A 17,468-nucleotide genomic window follows, 5' to 3' on the forward strand; every position below is an offset into this window, starting at 1 on the left:
AAATGCTAGTAATTTGTTGCAGCCTAATTAACTATCATTTCTAGAACAGTTTGCTTCATGAAAGACACATGCCTTCAAAGCAGTGCAGTATCTGTTCAGAGCCACCTGTTTCACAATTTACACTAATTATCTTAGAGAGACATCATCTTGGAATGATAATAAAAATGTACATTGTAAAATGGTGCTGAAGGAGATGTGTTTTGAGATTGTTGTGAAATCATTTTTTCCCTTATAGTTTATAGTTTTTATATTTTTTTAACTGTGTACTTTGTATAATGATTTTAATAATGTAATGTGGCAATTTATATGAGTAAAAAAGCACCATCTTTATTTATGTATATACAAATAGCATCATTTATAAACTTCTCTGATGTATAAAGAATAGCCTGCTTTCTGGAAAAAAAAAATTCAATTTTTTATTTATTTATTTGCTACTCCCACTCCTATGTGACTGATTTCATTTGTGCCCTGAAACTGCAATTTCAGCATTTGATCTCACGTTTACTGCCTCTCACTGGTGTAGCTATTGACTTTGCTGGAGTGACTCTTGATTTATACTGGTGTAAATAAGTTCAGAATTAGCCCTAAAGGCTTGACTGCAATTTGTTTATATACGCACACAAAACTCTCATTTACCTCACTGTGGTGAATCCACATGACTCTTACAAATTCAAAGAGACAGATATTTTACTATGCCTTGATCTCTGGACAGCATCACCACTGACAACACCGGGGAATTCCACCAACAACAAAAAGGGAAAAAATGGGTCAGATTTTTTTTTTTTTAAAATTCCAGAGTCTACAGAAAAACATTGTTAAAGAAGTAAAGGATATAAGTCAATAGCTGTGTGTTCATGAGAAAAACAATTTAAAGCAAATACTTGGTTCATAAAAGTGTGTCATGCATTATAGAAATGAAACAATAATCTCTTGAAAGTGCTCTGGTGTTGTGTGCATGCTATTCATTTTGTAATTTTTTTTTTTTGTAATAGGTTCCCGTAAAGAGTCTGCTCCCCAAGTGCTGCTTCCAGAGGAAGAGAAAATTATTGTAGAAGAAACAAAAAGTAATGGTCAGACTGTGATCGAAGAAAAGTAAGAAAATGTCTACATTTAAAACAGTAAATTTCACACTTACACAAAAGTAATTTGTTGATAGACTTGGCTTGTGAAGTTGTTTTTCAGTTTATTCTGTAACAGTAGATTTAACAGCAGTTGTGATATAGTGGAGGTTTTTTCGCTGGTTATTCAGAGCGTACCTACCAGCTGAAAATCGATCAATTTTGTTGCTGAATGATGTAGTCTTTCCTTTAGCGTCAACTTGTACGCTTCTTTTTAACTGTGTATTTAGTATTTATTTTACAGTGTATATAACTTAATTTACTAGGCATGCCTGGTGTTTTAGAGACAAATAAAGTGACCCCAGTTATGCTAGATGTTACAAATATGATGATCGGTCCTTTTTCTAAGGAGTTGACTGGCTGGTTATGTCTTAATAAGAATGTATAACATTAAGCAAAGGGTCGGGGAAGCTATAGGTGCTAGCAGGCTCTTTTGCTTAATGATTTTTCATTTTTCATGTGTTGGATTTTATTTCGTGGTACTTGATGCCTTGTAATAATATATAAATCTGTTAATTCATTTACACTTTATGAAACAATAGTAATGGATCTTAATCTTCTGTTTTAGAAGCCTTGTTGACACAGTATATGCATTAAAGGATGAAGTACAGGAATTAAGACAGGTTGGTAAATAATGCATACTGTATTTTATCAACACTTGTGGATGGCGGGGGAGTGTGCAGATTGTGCAGTTGTAGCAAATAATTATTAAAGTTAGTAGGGTTATGTTTTTTTCAGTAGCAGGGTTAGGACTAGATTCAGAATCTTCAGCTTTTTGTCCAAAAAAGGAGGTCTATCCCAGTTGAATAAAAAAAAAGGAGCTTAGAAACTGAGGGCAGATAATACAAAACAAAAACATAAACCCAGGAGAAAGGAGTTAAGTATATTATCTCCGTGAGTTGACTAAGTGAAACGTGTCCTGTTTTCAAACTGCACTAAATTGTGACATGTTGGGCAGAAATTTAAAATACTATAAAAGTTTACCATATCAGCTGAAAAATAGAAAAAGCCAAAGATACTGGGACTCAGACTATAATAACCTCAGTGGTTTAAATATGTCTGATTCTATTTAGGCCTTACTCCCTTCTCCAGTTCCTCCCTTCCTCTCCCCTCCCCCCCAGGTACTTGAGCACCTCCTTTTGATCAATTCTTATATTTTCTCATTTCAGGAGATGAAGAGCCATTTTCATTTCCTTTCCCTCACTTATTGTCATGTGGCCGCAATTCAAAAATCATTCATGCCACAAGTTAGCTCAGATATTATTTTATCACCTAGGTGAGACATCTTGCAGAATTCCCCTTGAGAAACTAGCATGGAACTTGCAACTAGAGCTGTCTAAATAACTGATTTTTGTTTGTTTGTTTGTTGGCCATTCAAAAAAAATGAAAAGAAAATTAAAATTAGCTTTGGGTCAACCCAAAACTAAAATTTTTCAAAATTTTCAGTGATCCAAACAGTTGAAAAAATTTCAGGTTAAACAAAATACTTAGTTTGACCTGAAACAAAATGTTTGGTTTCTTTATTGAGCTTTAAAAACTTTTAAAAATAAATTGATGTAAATTTCTAAACAAAAAATAATTTAGAATAAAAATGTTTCATTTAGTAAATGTCAAAAGGAAAAATTCCACCTCCTTCCCCCTCCTCCCCCAGAATTTTTGGGGAAGGTTTCTCCCCCCAAAATTTGGCAAATGGAACACAAATTCGCAAAATGTTTTGATTGATCTGATTCTGCAAATTTTTTTGGCCAAAAAAAAAAAAAAAAAAAGACATTTTCGGACATAAGATTTCACCCAGGTATACTTGTAACTGCTTTCTTTCAGTGCGGGTCCATATTTTCAGAGCTTCACCTACAGGTAAGAAGGCATATAGAAACTTCATAAGAACAGGGAAAAGAGTTCTTTGATACAGAATAAAGTCTGTTCAGACTCAGTGAGGCCCTGATCTGTGATTGGGGACCCAACCTGCTACCACAGTATGAGTACTAAATAATACCCATAGCGTAAGCAAGTGAATAGTCCCACTGTCAGACCACTCGCTTTAGTCCTTTGCTAAAACAAGGCTTTTAATTGTGTACACGTTCCTTATATAGCAGATAACCCAGGTTAGCACTGATCTTGATTGTATTACTGGAAAAAATGTTCATGTAGATGTATTTGTATCTGTTGTGTACCTGCCGTGGTCTTTGGGCTGTTCCAATCCTCCTCTCTGTAACTTACGAGTCAGCCCACACTTTCAGGGTCACAAGGTCTTTTATTGTTTGGGGTAAGCATAGAATCTCTAGGTTCTTAAAAAATCTTGATTGGCTGTGCCTGCCTAAAGGAAACTAGATGTATAATAAAAGTATTGCAAGAATATGCTTATCAATTTCTGGTCATTCTCAAGAATCAAAGACTGTCACTCTATCTTTGCTAGACTGTAATGGATAGAACTGTCTACGCCAGACCTTGGAACTTACTTAAATCCATAGTTGCCTTCCGCTGCCATTTGCTAGGAGGGCCCGGTGCAATTTATCTGGTCTCCTAGTCAGACACATTGTCGCTGGAGATGTTAAAAATGCAACCAACACACAGAATCAGTTCGATTTGCGAAGTCCCAACTGTTGTTCTCTGCTGCTGCACATCTGCATTCCTGAATGTGCGGGTGGGTAAAAAAGCCATTAAATTAGTCCCTTTTCCCTATATGTAAAGTAGTTAAGTGATCTTCGCTTCCAGAGCTAGAGACTATTAGATGAAATCTCCCTTCCGTTGTACCACAAAACACCCAGCCGATCCAATTATATACATATAAATATGAATCCGTATTCTCTCTCTCTCTCAAAATTTTTGTTCCAGAACCAATGAAATAGTCACAATCCATATGTCCCCATAAATATCACAATTGCTGCGTAAAATAAAATGTATGGGGGGTTTTGTATTGATTTCAACATATAAAGAATGCCTATCCCAGGCTCTAGGTACCTTTGATGGACCATTACAAACACAATTCAGTTAAGACAAAAGCAGCAAAAGTAAACTAGCAGCATTTCTTTGCACCAAAGCAGCCAGTCCGCAAAACAAAAATGCCTCACATTAACTCCTGCAGAACTCTCAATGCCCCGAGATAAAAATCTGCATCCTCACCTGATCCAAACATTACCGCTGCACCCCAGGCCTCTCCAAATAGATGGACTTTTCAGATAGGCCAGGATTGTTAACCATTGGACGATTTCTGACTAATGGGGAGAGTGAATTCCAAAGTCCAGGGGCCCACATGGAGAACACCCTGCTAATGTTTTCCTCTCTCACACACCTTGGGGGCGCCATCTTGAAGGCCCCTACTGAGGCAGTGTCACATAGGGAGTGGGGTGATCTCTAAGCGAGGCAAGTCCCAGGCAACGTAGGGCTTTATAGGTAGGAATCAAGAATTTAAACTTCATCTGGAAACCCACAGGCAGCCAATGTGGATTCCAGACCACTGGTTTCATGTCCTCATGGTGAGGCACACCACTTAAGAAGTGAGTGCCACCCTCCTTACCACCTTCGGTTTCTAAGCTATTTCAGACCGTAGCACCAAGCAGAGCATACTACTTCAGTCCAGTCTTGAAGTGACAAAAGATAGAAGTGTGGTCTGTGTCTGAGAGAAAAGATTTCACTCCCAACCTGATGCAGATGGGGGGAGGGGGGTGGAGAAGCAGTTACTGCTTACTGCCACTATATAATCATCTGATAGATGCTGAGAGTCTAGTGAGATGTCCAGATTACAAATCTGAATGACAAACAGCAGGCACACACCCTCAGTCTTGGGGGCTTTAATGTAATCCATGTTGTATCCTCTGGTTGCTTCCCCCAGCCCCTACCAATATCACCTCAGTCTCCACTGGATTGTATAATGTAAGCATTAGTAGCGTTCAGTTGGTAGCACCCTTACTTACGGCCCCAAAGGTTGTGGGCTGAAGTTTCAAACACAGAGCAAAATGTTGAGACTTGGACTCACAATCAAGTGATGAAACTGGAATTAGAGGAGCTGTCTTTCAGGTAATACCTTAGGCCTCTTTGTTTGACTGGTGGTTGTCTAGCTGAAAGTGAAGTCACAGAGCATGTGTCAGAAAGAATGATAGTTAATATCAGTGTCCTGACCAATAAAGCAATTTAGATTTCTCAATAAAGCAAAATAAAGCTTGTGTGAGCTCTAGAGTAGTGTTTTAGGTTTGTGAAACTTATTTCAGTGTGTAGAGTTCAGTGTCAAGAACTTTGAAATACCAGACGGTATAAGTGGTTCTTATAAGGTTTTTCATTCTAATCTTTTTATTTCATTCTCTTTCTGTGTTATTACAAATATTTTCCATAGTAGTTATTTATGTGCGTAAACTCTCACAAGAGACTTTAAAACTGTTTTCCATTTGTGGCTTGTTTCCAATAACAACTATGTATATGAGAGAGAAGCATTTTAGTTTCCATTAGGCATTTCTGCTTCACTGTACCAAGTAATTGTGTAAGTAACATTTGAATATTGAATAAGTATAACACAAAATAGCTGCATCAGACAGCAAAATCTGAAATAGACGTTTATTTAAAAGAGCCCTCACTGCCCTTCAGTTAGCAGCACGCATTTTGGTGAGGAAAGATCAGTTTGCTGTTGAAAAAAGTTACCATAAACTATCTGTCCTCTGTTTTAACAGGATAACAAAAAGATGAAGAAATCTTTAGAAGAAGAGCAAAGAGCTCGCAAGGACCTGGAAAAGCTTGTTAGGAAAGTGTTAAAGAATATGAATGATCCTTCTTGGGATGAAACCAATTTATAACTAATTTACCATTGTTTGTTTCTTTCTATTGAAAGACCAGTTGTCAAATCAAACTGGGAAGCCTTCTGACTAGTCAGTGTTGCATCAAGAGCACTACAAAGCAGAATTTAACTGGATCTAGTGATTTTCTTGCTTGTAACGTATACAAACAAATCAAACCTTTCAATGGAAGCAATCTATAAGTGTGGAGACCATGGATCCTGAACTTTACAAAACCTAATTTGTTTTCATCTAAATTACCTCATTTTGCAGAATGTGCAGCAGCTGACTAAAAGTCCATGTTTTTCAGTGGCTTTTTAATTAAATATATATATATATTTTCTTGTAAATATCTGTAATTTTGAATGCCTATGTAATTGATGTATCAGGGCTGATACAATGTTATACTGTACTTTTTTCCCATTATTATAATTGTCACAAGTTTTAGAAATAACAGTACACTCTCACCTCAGAAAGATCAGAGTTCTTTGATGCTGTGTTTGGATCATTTGTAGGTTTGTTTCAAATTACCCTACTCATATCACATGCACGAATCTACAAAACCTATTTTTTCTTATTGACAATGTATTTAAATCATCTAATTAACATTATTTATGTCTGTGCAAACATTTAAACACAGTTTTAAATGCTTTTTCAATATTAAATCAAAAAAGATACGATAAATTGTGGATTGACACCATTTTTTTGTTTCATTCTAATGGCCCCGTGGCATATTTATTTACACTTGTTTGGAGCACTAATATACAACACTGTTTGGGCCAATTAAAGACTGATGTGCTTGCTTGCTTTTTTATGACTGATTTGTAGGTGTTTGTGTACTACATTTTCTGTTGTTGTGCATGTACTTTAACGTACACTGGCTGATCATTTTAAAAAAAAATCCTAATCTCAATTTCGTGAATAAAAATATTTATTTTATGGTCACGATAATCAAACAAACTCAAAATCTAGTTATGAGTAGGCCACTCAGGTTAGGCCAGCCTAATGACAGAATTCTGCTCTGCCTTTAGTAGGCAGGATATTTTTATTCAGAACACCCTCAGTATAAGAATAGTCTCTGTCCACATCCCCTTCTCTTATCACATGTAAAACAATATTGTTTCCATCGCAGCATGAATAACCAAAATCAAATTTAGAAATAAGGTTTGTATTTACAATTGGCCTTTTTGCGGCATCTGTTATACTAAAGTGTGTTTTGTAATTTGCAGCTCTGGCAGATTGGAAGGTCGGCAATGCATACAGTGGGCACCATTAAAAAATTCAGCCCATGTAGGTTTTATAACTGCAATAACTACAGTGTCTTCATAGATTTAGAATAGGGACACTACAGAACTGCAGCTGGTGCCCTCTTTAAGGATCTTATTCAAAGCTCATTGAAGTTAATAGAAAGACACCCATTGACTTCAATAAGCTTTGGATCAAGCACCAGGAGACACAAATTTCTGCTCTGCTTTAGTCATCAAATTAGAGGGGAGAGGTGTATCGTCCACTCAAGTGGTGTGTTCCAACTCTTCTGTTCTTTTTTTTTTTTCACCTGACAGCAGCCAGAAATGGAGGTATAGCATAACCACCTGTATATCAAGTTCAAGCACTGGCTTTATCAATGTTATAAAAAGGTCTTAACCTTTACTCAAGTTGTTCCATTGACTTCAGTGGTACTTACTGTAGCCCTGATTCAGCAAAGCACTTAAGCATCTGCTGAACTTTAAGCTTGAACTTAAGTCCCATTGACTTCAAACTGAAGTACACGCTTAAAGGCTTTCTTGAAGCAGAGCCCAAATGAAGGTAAATAGATTGTTTCTTGTTACGTTTATTACTCATTAATATTTTTATCTGATAAACCATTTTAAAAGTAGAATGGATGCGATTCCTCTCAATTTTTCATAGGGCTCATGCACTGTTATTTTATCAAGGTGACTGTTAGAGTTTGCTCTGAAAAGTCCATTTTTACTACAGACTTGATTTTTCATATAAAGTTTTCAATTAATCTCTGGTGAAAAGTGAATGTTCAAATTGCTTGGCTGAAAAAAATGGATGGAGATTCTTTTAACAATAGAAAGATAAAAATATCATCACTTAACAATACAGGGGATTAAATTAATAGCTTGGGAACCTAATGTTAGGGATCTAAATGGACACATAGACCCCAAATGACCATTTTACACATCTAAATATATTTTAGGCACTTAATTCCATGTGCTCACATTTGAAAATTGGTCCCATATTCTTAAAGGAACAGACTGAGAAAAAGTTAAAGCATTCAGGTGTGTTAGAGATTTTCAGATATCTTCGCAAAGACTCATTACTAATTACAGTGTCTTATCTTGAAATGATTTTCTGTTGCTGAATTCAAACCAAAATGTAGGGCTGATAAATTTGATTGCCCTTTTGTTTAGCAGAATTTATATCATTACTTTTAAAAAGAGTAAGCTAAGTGATGCTAAACATCACAAATATATCATGTTTTTCCTGAATTTAGATTTGGGAATGGCAATGCGATTTGAGTTTTGTTCAGGTATGCTGACGTTGTAAAGTTCAGGCATTGAAATCCAAGTGATTTACTCAGCCTTTATTTTAGTGTGAATTTTAATTTTCTGTTGAGTACTGGTGAAAAGACATTCCAGAGGAAAAACATAAAAGGAAAACATTTAATCTAGCAGTATTTAGCAAATTTTAACTCAGGAACAGCTTCCATCATAACATGATCTTATTTTACATTGTATTGGAAAGAGAAGCATTGCTGTGTGAATTTGCTGACAGTACATGTGAGATCTAATGATGATTTTTACTTTGACAGTACCCCCATACTGGTATCTTACTGAATATGCCTTTGATATTAGAATTAAGCAGTTAATATGATCATGATTTAATGCTGGTTGTTCAAAATGAATTGGGATGAGGAAATTTGTATTAAAAAACAACAACAACAAAAGGCTAATACAGTATGTTGCTTTTTGTCCTTCGCTCTACAACAGAGAGCAAAATCAGGGTTTTGGGAATCAAGATATGTCTAGATAACTTTTTTTTTCTAAAATTTGTTATACTGTATAAAGATTGTAAATTTCACAGTGTGACCTTATGAATTGTTGGGAACTTTATATACGCATGGATAAATGGGGCACTGTTTATTTAACTTATTAAGGGGTTATTTCTTTGCTCTCATCATTTAAGGATGAGGAGGTGAAGCCATTTCTTATCCTATAGATGTGAAGCACTTTCAGTTCTAAACTGTTCAAAAATGTAGCATAACATTACTGTGTACTTAAAATGATGTATGTGCTTGTTTGTTTCACCATGTCATGACATCTTAAAAATTAAACAACTGACTGCCTTTGTATAAACCTTCTTTATGCCAATCATTTAAGGAATCCAGGGTATCCATTTACAGTAATTGTGGAGAAATTCAACCATAGTCTAGGTCAGTGGTTCCCAAACTTGTTCCGCCACTTGTGCAGGGAAAGCCCCCTGGCGGGCTAAGCCTGTTTGTTTACCTGCCGCGTCCGCAGGTTCGGCCGATCGCAGCTCCCAGTGCCCGCAGTTCGCTGCTCCAGGCCAATGGGGGCTGCTGGAAGTGGCGTGGGCTGAGGGATGTACTGGCCACTGCTTCCAGAAGCTCCCATTGGCCTGGAGCAGCGAACCGCGGGCACTGGGAGCTGCGATCAGCCGAACCTGCGGATGCGGCAGGTAAACAAACCGGCCCGGCCCGCCAGGGGCTTTCCCTGCACAAGCAGCGGAACAAGTTTGGGAACCACTGGTCTAGGTCACAGATAATTTCCTGATACTGACTACTACAATTTTTATATCACTTTGTTGTAATTAAACAATGATTTTTTTCCCCTTCACTGTGAAAAGTTAAATTTTATCTAGTGCGTGATGTATGATTTTAATATGAAGGAAAACTTTTTAGCTTTCTTACTGCCTTTATTGATATACATTTTCATAAAATATAATTTCAGCTATCTTTATATAATTCAGTCTGCTATCCTGAAAAAAATACCTTTGCATGGTGTTTATATTGACAGCAAAATAAAACCTTGGTATCACAAGAAAGTAGGAGAAATGGAAAGAGAGGACAGCACAAAACTGGGAAAAAGATAATATGATATGTCATGATTATACAAACGGCAGCTCCCTAATTCTTGATCCACTAGATGAAGAACAGGGAGAAAAGAGATGAAGTGTGGGTATTTAAGGAAGAAGAATGGTCTTACAGACTTATTGGGAAAATAGGTAACCAGAATAGAAAAGGAAAAGATGTAATTCTACTTTATGATTCTGCTGCAAGAAGAATGGACAGGAGCAGTTAGTGATCTGACTTCCAGGAGCCAAGATTAGAATTGATAATTTCATCAGCTTCAGGGTGGAATCTACACAGTATGTGCCCACATGAACGAATACAAGCTGGACAAAATGATGGAAGAAATCAAATAAAATTTAAGGGAAGCAAAACTATCTTCACATGTAATATTCTTAGGATTCCTATAGTCCAGGTAAAAGACAAGGAAGAATAAGAATTGTGTTAGATGAGTTGGTGGGTGGAGAGAAAGAAAGAATATAGGGATGGAGGGTTTGGATTCACAGAACATTGGTCAGTTCAGTGAGTGAGAAGTATGAGTGAGGCCTGTTTTGGATTAGAATGGTCTTCAGCATAGGAAAGCCAATTTTAAGCATTCTCAACTTGCCATTTTGAGACAAGGACACAAGATAACAAACAAGGGGGCCTACTTGGTACGTCCATCATAACCTAAATGAGTTGGGTTATCTTTCATACCAAGAACATCAGTACTGATTTGCACAATCTTTCTGGGATAGGGCAGGGAAACATGAGTGATTATTTAATTATCAAAGGTTGGAGCTAACTTCATAATATAGGTCCAATTTTTAACTTCCCTTAGACACCCCCAAAACAAACCAATATTTCTGAAGTTTCACAGGATGTATCTAATCCTAGGGAAGCTTTTTTAGGAAGTATAGTAAAAATAAAAAAAAAATTTAAAGTTAGTGTTATTAAATTTGTGCCTGAAGTTCACTTTAATATTTTTCCTTTCTGACTTGTCCTAGCTTCAGAAATGGCTTGTCCTACCAACTCCAAGTAGATTTTGTTGCTGAGAAGTGCCTTTCCATCTTCTTTTTAATTGGGGGTGGGGTGGGTGTGAGGTGGGTAAGTCTCAAAAAGAAACTTTTTGAATGCAAAATGCATTTCCTGAGCATTTTATGAATATTTAAATTTAAGCCATTGTTAGACTTTTACTAAGCACTTTTCCAAATGCTTGGGAGCAGCTTGCAGGGATGTGACTGTAGATAGCCGGAAGAAACGTCTGCTACCCCCAAACATACATGTCATTCATAAGTTTACAGTCTTATCAGTACTGTGGGGAAAATATGTGGTTGAACAGAGGAGCACAAGGGACTGGGGAGCATGGCAATGAAGTGGGGGACTTGGAGGCCAAAGAGGAGGTTGGGGGAACATGGAGGTGAGGTGAAGTTGAGTGGTTGTAGGGATGGGAGTTGGGGTGGCTGTGTTGATCATGGACTTGGCGGGGAGAGAAATTTAAAGGGGCTGGTGGAGAGGCAGGAATTTTGTATTCTGCTACCAGCACAGAGCTGGAACACCAGCCTCTGATCTAGGACAGAATGGCTTGTTAGTGCGTGGGGACAGCTGAGAAAAGGACACACTTGTTCAGTCTTGATGGTGGGTGTTGAGGCAGCTTCCTCAGCGAGGAAGGATCCTTCCTGAGGATTCTGCAACTACTCAAGTTTCTGTGTGACCCTGAAGGTGTGCTGCTCTGCTCTCCTGGCTCACCTGACACCCCAATCACTGCTTGAGTGCTGATGCCTCCTGACCCTGGAGTTCAGGTGAGAAGCCTGCTGCCTCTCTCTAGAGAGGCCTCTTCTGGGTGGGGTCATCGGCCTCTGGAATTGGGCATGAGAGTGGCTGATTATGAGGGTACCAAAAGGACCTGAAATAAACAGGGAGCCTGAGTGGTGGGACTGGGGTCAGAAAATGCTTGGTGAGAGGGTTGCAGAGGAGAGCCCAGAAATGTGTAGTCAGCAACCAGTGAAGAAGTGTTAAAAGCAAATTCAAGGTGAATGTAATTTGTAATTGGAGCTGGTTGGAAGTCTTCACAAAATGTTTAACTGGAAAACTTTGAGGGAATCTTCTGGTTTTGGGGAAATGTCTGTTGAAAGAGGTTTCTCCGGTCCAGGCCGGAGTGCCTGGTCAAAACCAGAGAGAGCAAGGCAATAACAGCCAATAGCTTCTTTGTCAGGGGGCTGACCTGTGATGTGAGAGACCCAGGTCCTAGTCCATGGTCTGCCTGATTTGAGACTTGAACTGGGGTGTCTCACGTCCCAGGTGAGTGGGCGATTGGCTAGTCTGGGATCTTGCTCTGAAATAATGGCAATTTTCATGGGACACAAAAGCCAATTCCTGCCCAGCTGTATTGGCAATGCCCATTCTGATATCTGGGAAGTGGATACATACTTGTCATTTTGTATCTCATGAATGCTTTGGTCTTAAAATAAAACAAACTTGTAGTTTCGATATGTGCTTGATCTAATGGTTCCCCCCACCCCCGATTCAGTTTTGGGGCTACGCATTTTGGAAGTTAATCATTGCTAAATTAAGAACATCATGGGACTGTATAGAGGTGGGAAGATAAAACAATTGTTTTTGTGGAGAAAAAAATTACATTTAATCTGCAATTAACTCTGCATTTCTACTCGTGTGTGTGTGTGTGTGTGTGTGTGTGTGTATATCTATATCTTCTTCTGAAGACCATGCATGCTTGTCCCACAACTAAAAGTTCACCAACAGAACAGGCAATACTGAATAAAGACCACGAAAGTGTCTATACTGCTTTTTAGAAAATAAAAGGCAAAACTAATTCTTAGTGCCACTACCACTTGGGTCATTGAAGAAGTTCTGTTGTTGAACACCCTTTTCAGAAGCTGTAGAACTGCACATCCAGATTGAACTGAGGGATAACATGGATGTTCAATAATATTAATGTACCTTGTGTATTTGATAGAAAAATAAAAAGAATAGTGCTCCATGAGGAGGTTGGTTTTCTGTTTTGTTTTTCAAGTTGATGTGAATCACGTAACGGAGTAAAGTTCTTAAGAATGCTAAAAGCCTGTGATTGATCCTTTTCCTACGAGTGGCTGTTGAAAATAGCTAACTTTTATTACAAACAGACCCAGGTATGAATCAAAACAACACCGTGTACTGCGCAGAACTGTGGAAGGAATAGGAGAAAAGATGGTTTTAGACCTGGTCCAAATCTCGGTTTGGAGGGATACATGGAGCATGGATCAAGATCCAAATTAACTTTCTGATCTTGCAGGTAGTTTGGATACACATCCAAATTTCCCAGTTCAGGACCAACTCTAATTTTGCTGTAGTCACAAAGGAATTAGAAAAAAGAAAAGGAGTACTTGCGGCACCTTAGAGACTAACCAATTTATTTGAGCATAAGCTTTCATGACCTACAGCTCACTTCATCGGATGCATTAGGAATTAGAGTTGACTGTTTTAGTAACTGCTGTGATTAACTAGATTGTTTGTCCTGTTTCTGAAACAATAATGCAGTTTTCAGCTGTACACAATTGCTTCAGCTAGAGCCACCAGGTCCTTAGTGTCCTAATTGATTGATACTTTCTCCTATCTGGGAGCATAACAGTGGTTGGGCTGTGACTGTGAGAGCTGCTCCCTGAACTTTTTCAGTGAGTACAAACTGTGATACAACCTGGCCAGAAGGCAGCAGGAGAGTGATATAGGAGAGATATGTAAGCCCTAGGATGAAGAGAAGCCTTATTCCCTGTAGAGGGAAGAAAGGTTGCTATAGATTAATTAAAAGCACCTGAAGCCAATGAGAGTACCTGAAACCAGTCACCTGATAAAAACCCCCTGCTTCAATCAGCTAGGGGAAGGAGTTGGAGCAGAGCAGAGTTTGCAGAAGTGCCGTGGCTGCCTAGAAGACCAAGACCCTAGGTAAAGAGACACCCGGCTTGTACAGAGAGAGGGCAGGAAGCCCCACAAGCTGAGGAGCAGGAGAGGGAAGTAGCCCAGGGGAAGGAAGTACTAGTTCAAGTGGTTTGCCACTATCCCTAGGGCCCCTGGGCTGGGACCGGGAGTAGAGGGCGGGCCCGGGTCCCTCCCTCTCCACTCCCCTTCTCTGGGTTACTAGTGGGACAGTAGATACCCTAGTTCAGGGGCAGGAAACTGCCCCCTGAAACCCCCCTTCCCCCACAAGAAGAGGAAGCACGGGACCCATCATAATCGTGCCGGCAATTTGCCACAAAACTAAAAGCAAGATTTTGATAAGCCATCGATAAACACCCAAGAGTTTAATACTAGGCGTGGACTCTACCAAAACCCTCAGCCATTTGATGTCACACCAACACATCATTTCAACCATCATTCGAGGTTTATTGCCTATTGAGCTGCCTGTAATACTTCTGCATTCGATATAGATGGATGGTGGGGGATGTCAGCCATCATTTCACAGCAGTGGTGAGTCCCAAGTATTATTTCTTAGTCACCTTCGGACTGACTGCTGCTCAATAAACAATTCTCATTGAACTTGATATAGCTCTGTCCAGGAAATATTAAGCAGGATGAGCTTTTTTTTAAAGCTGACTGTGGGCTGTTTTCTCTGCAATGTGCATGTCCTCCCCCTGCATTTCACCTTTAATCCCCTCGGCAGCAATAAGCGGCGCTCTTGCTGCGTGGTGCAGAGCGCTTCCTGCAAGCTGACGTCAGTGCGAGGAGAGTTCAGGCCCCTGTTGCACTGGGCCTTTTTGTTTTCCCAGGGGGGCTTGTGAACTGGCTGAGGTCACTGTCAATGCTGCTTTGTATGTTACGCGGCCTGGGGGTTCTTTAAACACGCACTCCATTTTACCACAAGGCAAACAGGAGTGAAGAAACGAGCTGATGGTTATAGTTCAGTCCCTGGGGCACAAGTGTTCAAAGTACAATATACACTCCTCCCAGTGAACCTCCTTGCTGCCAATCTCAGCAGAGAAGCCAAGGACTCAGCAGCTGTGGAGACCAGACTAACCTGTTACTACTTTAAATAAAGGGGATGTATATTGATGGGGAAGCTTGTACAGCTTCTATTTATGTTGCACCAGTTTTGTGGTTAACCAGAGAACTTCAGTCGCTGGCCTTTGCCCATACAAATCACTTGCACGCACATGATTTGCTCACTCCCATGCATATGCACAAATGACAGAATTTACAAGCACAAACATATATTTGGGTTTGGTCTGCACATCACTTATGGACAGAAATGGTCGTATGTGTATACAGTGTATGATTTACATTCCCCAAGGCACAGAACACAAACCATACAGATCTTCCTCCCTTTTTCAGTTGCAGCTTATCAGATTGTTTTAAGTTTTGTAACATTTAATTAACCAGATTTTATCTGGAAACAAACATGGATAAAATTTAACTTTAAAAAGTGACCGTTAGGGAGCCATCCCCTTGAAAAAAGCTTCTGTACAGTCTGATTATTCAGGATGATTTCTGTTCATTTAGAATATTGTATTGTATCACGGTACGTCACTTAAATATAATCAATTATGCTTACAATAATTATATCACATGGAATGGGCTTAGGTGCACCTGTAATCTGAGCATAAGCTTTCGTGAGCTACAGCTCACTTCATCGGATGCATAGTCTCTAAGGTGCCACAAGTCCTCCTTTTCTTTTTGCGAATACAGACTAACATGGCTGCTACTCTGAAACCTGTAATTTGAGAAATTCTTGCATAAGGTGGGGAAAAATAATATGGTAAATAAAACAGAAACACAAAGTAAAACAACCGAGGCTACATTTGTGTGGAGCGGGATGCATCCAGGTAGCCAAGCTTGACTCACGGTGCTCCCCTGGGGTTAGATGGCTGAGGCAGTCTCCTCCTTTGTGATGCAGAGGCAATGGAGACCTTCTGAAACTGCTATTCAGCCACGAGGCAGCAATCGATGTCTCCAACGCTGGGTCCCTGCTCGTACTGGGAGTTGGGTCAAATCAGTCCGCATACTGATAAATTGACTGGCCCTTGCCCCAAAGCTGAACTTCTTCAGGACGGGAGCAGAGAAAAGGGAGTTCAGGGAGCCACTGTGCGGTCTGAGCTCTACAGTATGGATGAAATAAATCAGGTCTGCAGGAAAACAGTCAAAATGAGTGACTTTCCTCCATTCGTTTGATAGAGAAACCGTGACGTTCTTTGAGTTTGCTGCAACTCCTGTGCTCTACCTCCACAGCAACTGTGGTGTTACGAACCCCTTCCATGGCTGGAAGCTGCTTAGGTACCATGGTGATGAGCATGATGGGGAAACCTAGCTAGATACCAGCTGACAGAAGGGCTAGGGTCGTTCTGGATTCTCTCCATCAGGTTAATAGATTTTAGTGAGGGGAAGAGCCGGGAGCTAATGGATTTGGGATTGTTGCTTTGGGGGGTGGGGAAGGAGGAGGAGAGATAAGGGGTAAAGTATTTTACCCAGGGATTACCACATAAGAAGCACACAGGATCTTTATAGGGGAGAAGGCAGCATGCCGCATTTATTGAGAATACAACAGTTAGCATATGCTTTTCAATCACACACACACCATGCGCACAGTCCTGCCAGTTGATGTTTACAGTTACCAGTCCAGAGTCTGGATCAACCTAGTGGCCAGCCAGATTGGTCGCTGAGGGGAGCAGGGCTCTGTCGGTCGTGATCCGATGCTCCTGGAGTGTGGCAAGACGAACCAAAGTCCCATGGCCAAGCACCCTGTTCTTATAGTCTTTTTTTCTCTGTTGAAGTCTATGGATTTTGCCGTGTCAGTTTGTGACCGGTTACTTCTTAATTGGTCTATCTTTTGATGTTAACATTCCAAAACACCTCGGAAAGGATCATCCTGTCCTGGTTTCGATTTAATCAATTGTCTTGTCTTTAGGGGTGCCAGCCTCCACCTCAGAGTCGTCAATCTGCCCTTCCTTCGTTATGGATGCGTGTTGATGGTTCTCTGATGTCATTAAGTCTCTTCACTCCTTCTTCCTTGACCATCTGGCTATAACAATGGCCTTCACACCTTGTCTTTTCCTGATGCATATATTCCTCATTCACACAGTCTTTTACAGAGACCTTTGAGACTACAAACAGTGTCAGTTTATACTGAGCAAAAGACATTGTAAATTTAAGCCTTCCTCTAATCTCCTTAACATAGAGGATACAATACAAGATCCTGTCTCTTACTTACTAAACCTTAAAACAAAGAAATGTATATTTAATTAGAGTGCCTAATTTGTAATACATATAGGAAACCACAGTAGACTTTATAACTTATCCTAAAACAAAAGGGTGACCATAATCAGTCATAAGGATTGTTCTGGTCTGTCCCTGCCTTAACATCAGTACAGACACCGGCAGTCTGTCAGATGCATTTCTACCAGTGTCCCAGAGGGTCATTCCTTTCTGCTGTTCAAAAAGGGTGGCTGGCAGGATGAAATCAAATTATGCATTCATTCTCCTAGTACAATTATAAAATCCTGCTCCTACATATTGTGTCATTGCCAGAGG

General features: G+C 39.6%; 1 protein-coding gene across 7 annotated transcripts in view; it reads left to right on the forward strand.

Moving 5' to 3' along the window:
* The window catches only part of ARHGEF7 (Rho guanine nucleotide exchange factor 7), a 195,196-nt gene extending 185,956 nt beyond the window's left edge, over positions 1-9,240 (forward strand). For 4 of the 7 annotated variants that reach the window (XM_073349944.2, XM_073349964.2, XM_073349993.2 and 1 more), the window contains 4 exons: positions 993-1,092; positions 1,687-1,741; positions 2,940-2,972; positions 5,777-9,240. In XM_073349944.2, coding sequence (XP_073206045.1) covers positions 993-1,092; positions 1,687-1,741; positions 2,940-2,972; positions 5,777-5,899 — 311 coding nt within the window. In that variant the 3' untranslated portion in view covers positions 5,900-9,240. The remainder of the gene's footprint in view (positions 1-992; positions 1,093-1,686; positions 1,742-2,939; positions 2,973-5,776) is intronic. The other 3 variants (XM_073349954.2, XM_073349973.2, XM_073349996.2) reach the window with 1 other exon arrangement.
* The last annotated feature ends 8,228 nt before the right edge of the window (positions 9,241-17,468 follow it).

The sequence above is a fragment of the Lepidochelys kempii genome, chromosome 1 (genome assembly GCF_965140285.1).
Source record: "Lepidochelys kempii isolate rLepKem1 chromosome 1, rLepKem1.hap1, whole genome shotgun sequence".
Lineage (NCBI taxonomy): Eukaryota > Metazoa > Chordata > Testudines > Cheloniidae > Lepidochelys > Lepidochelys kempii.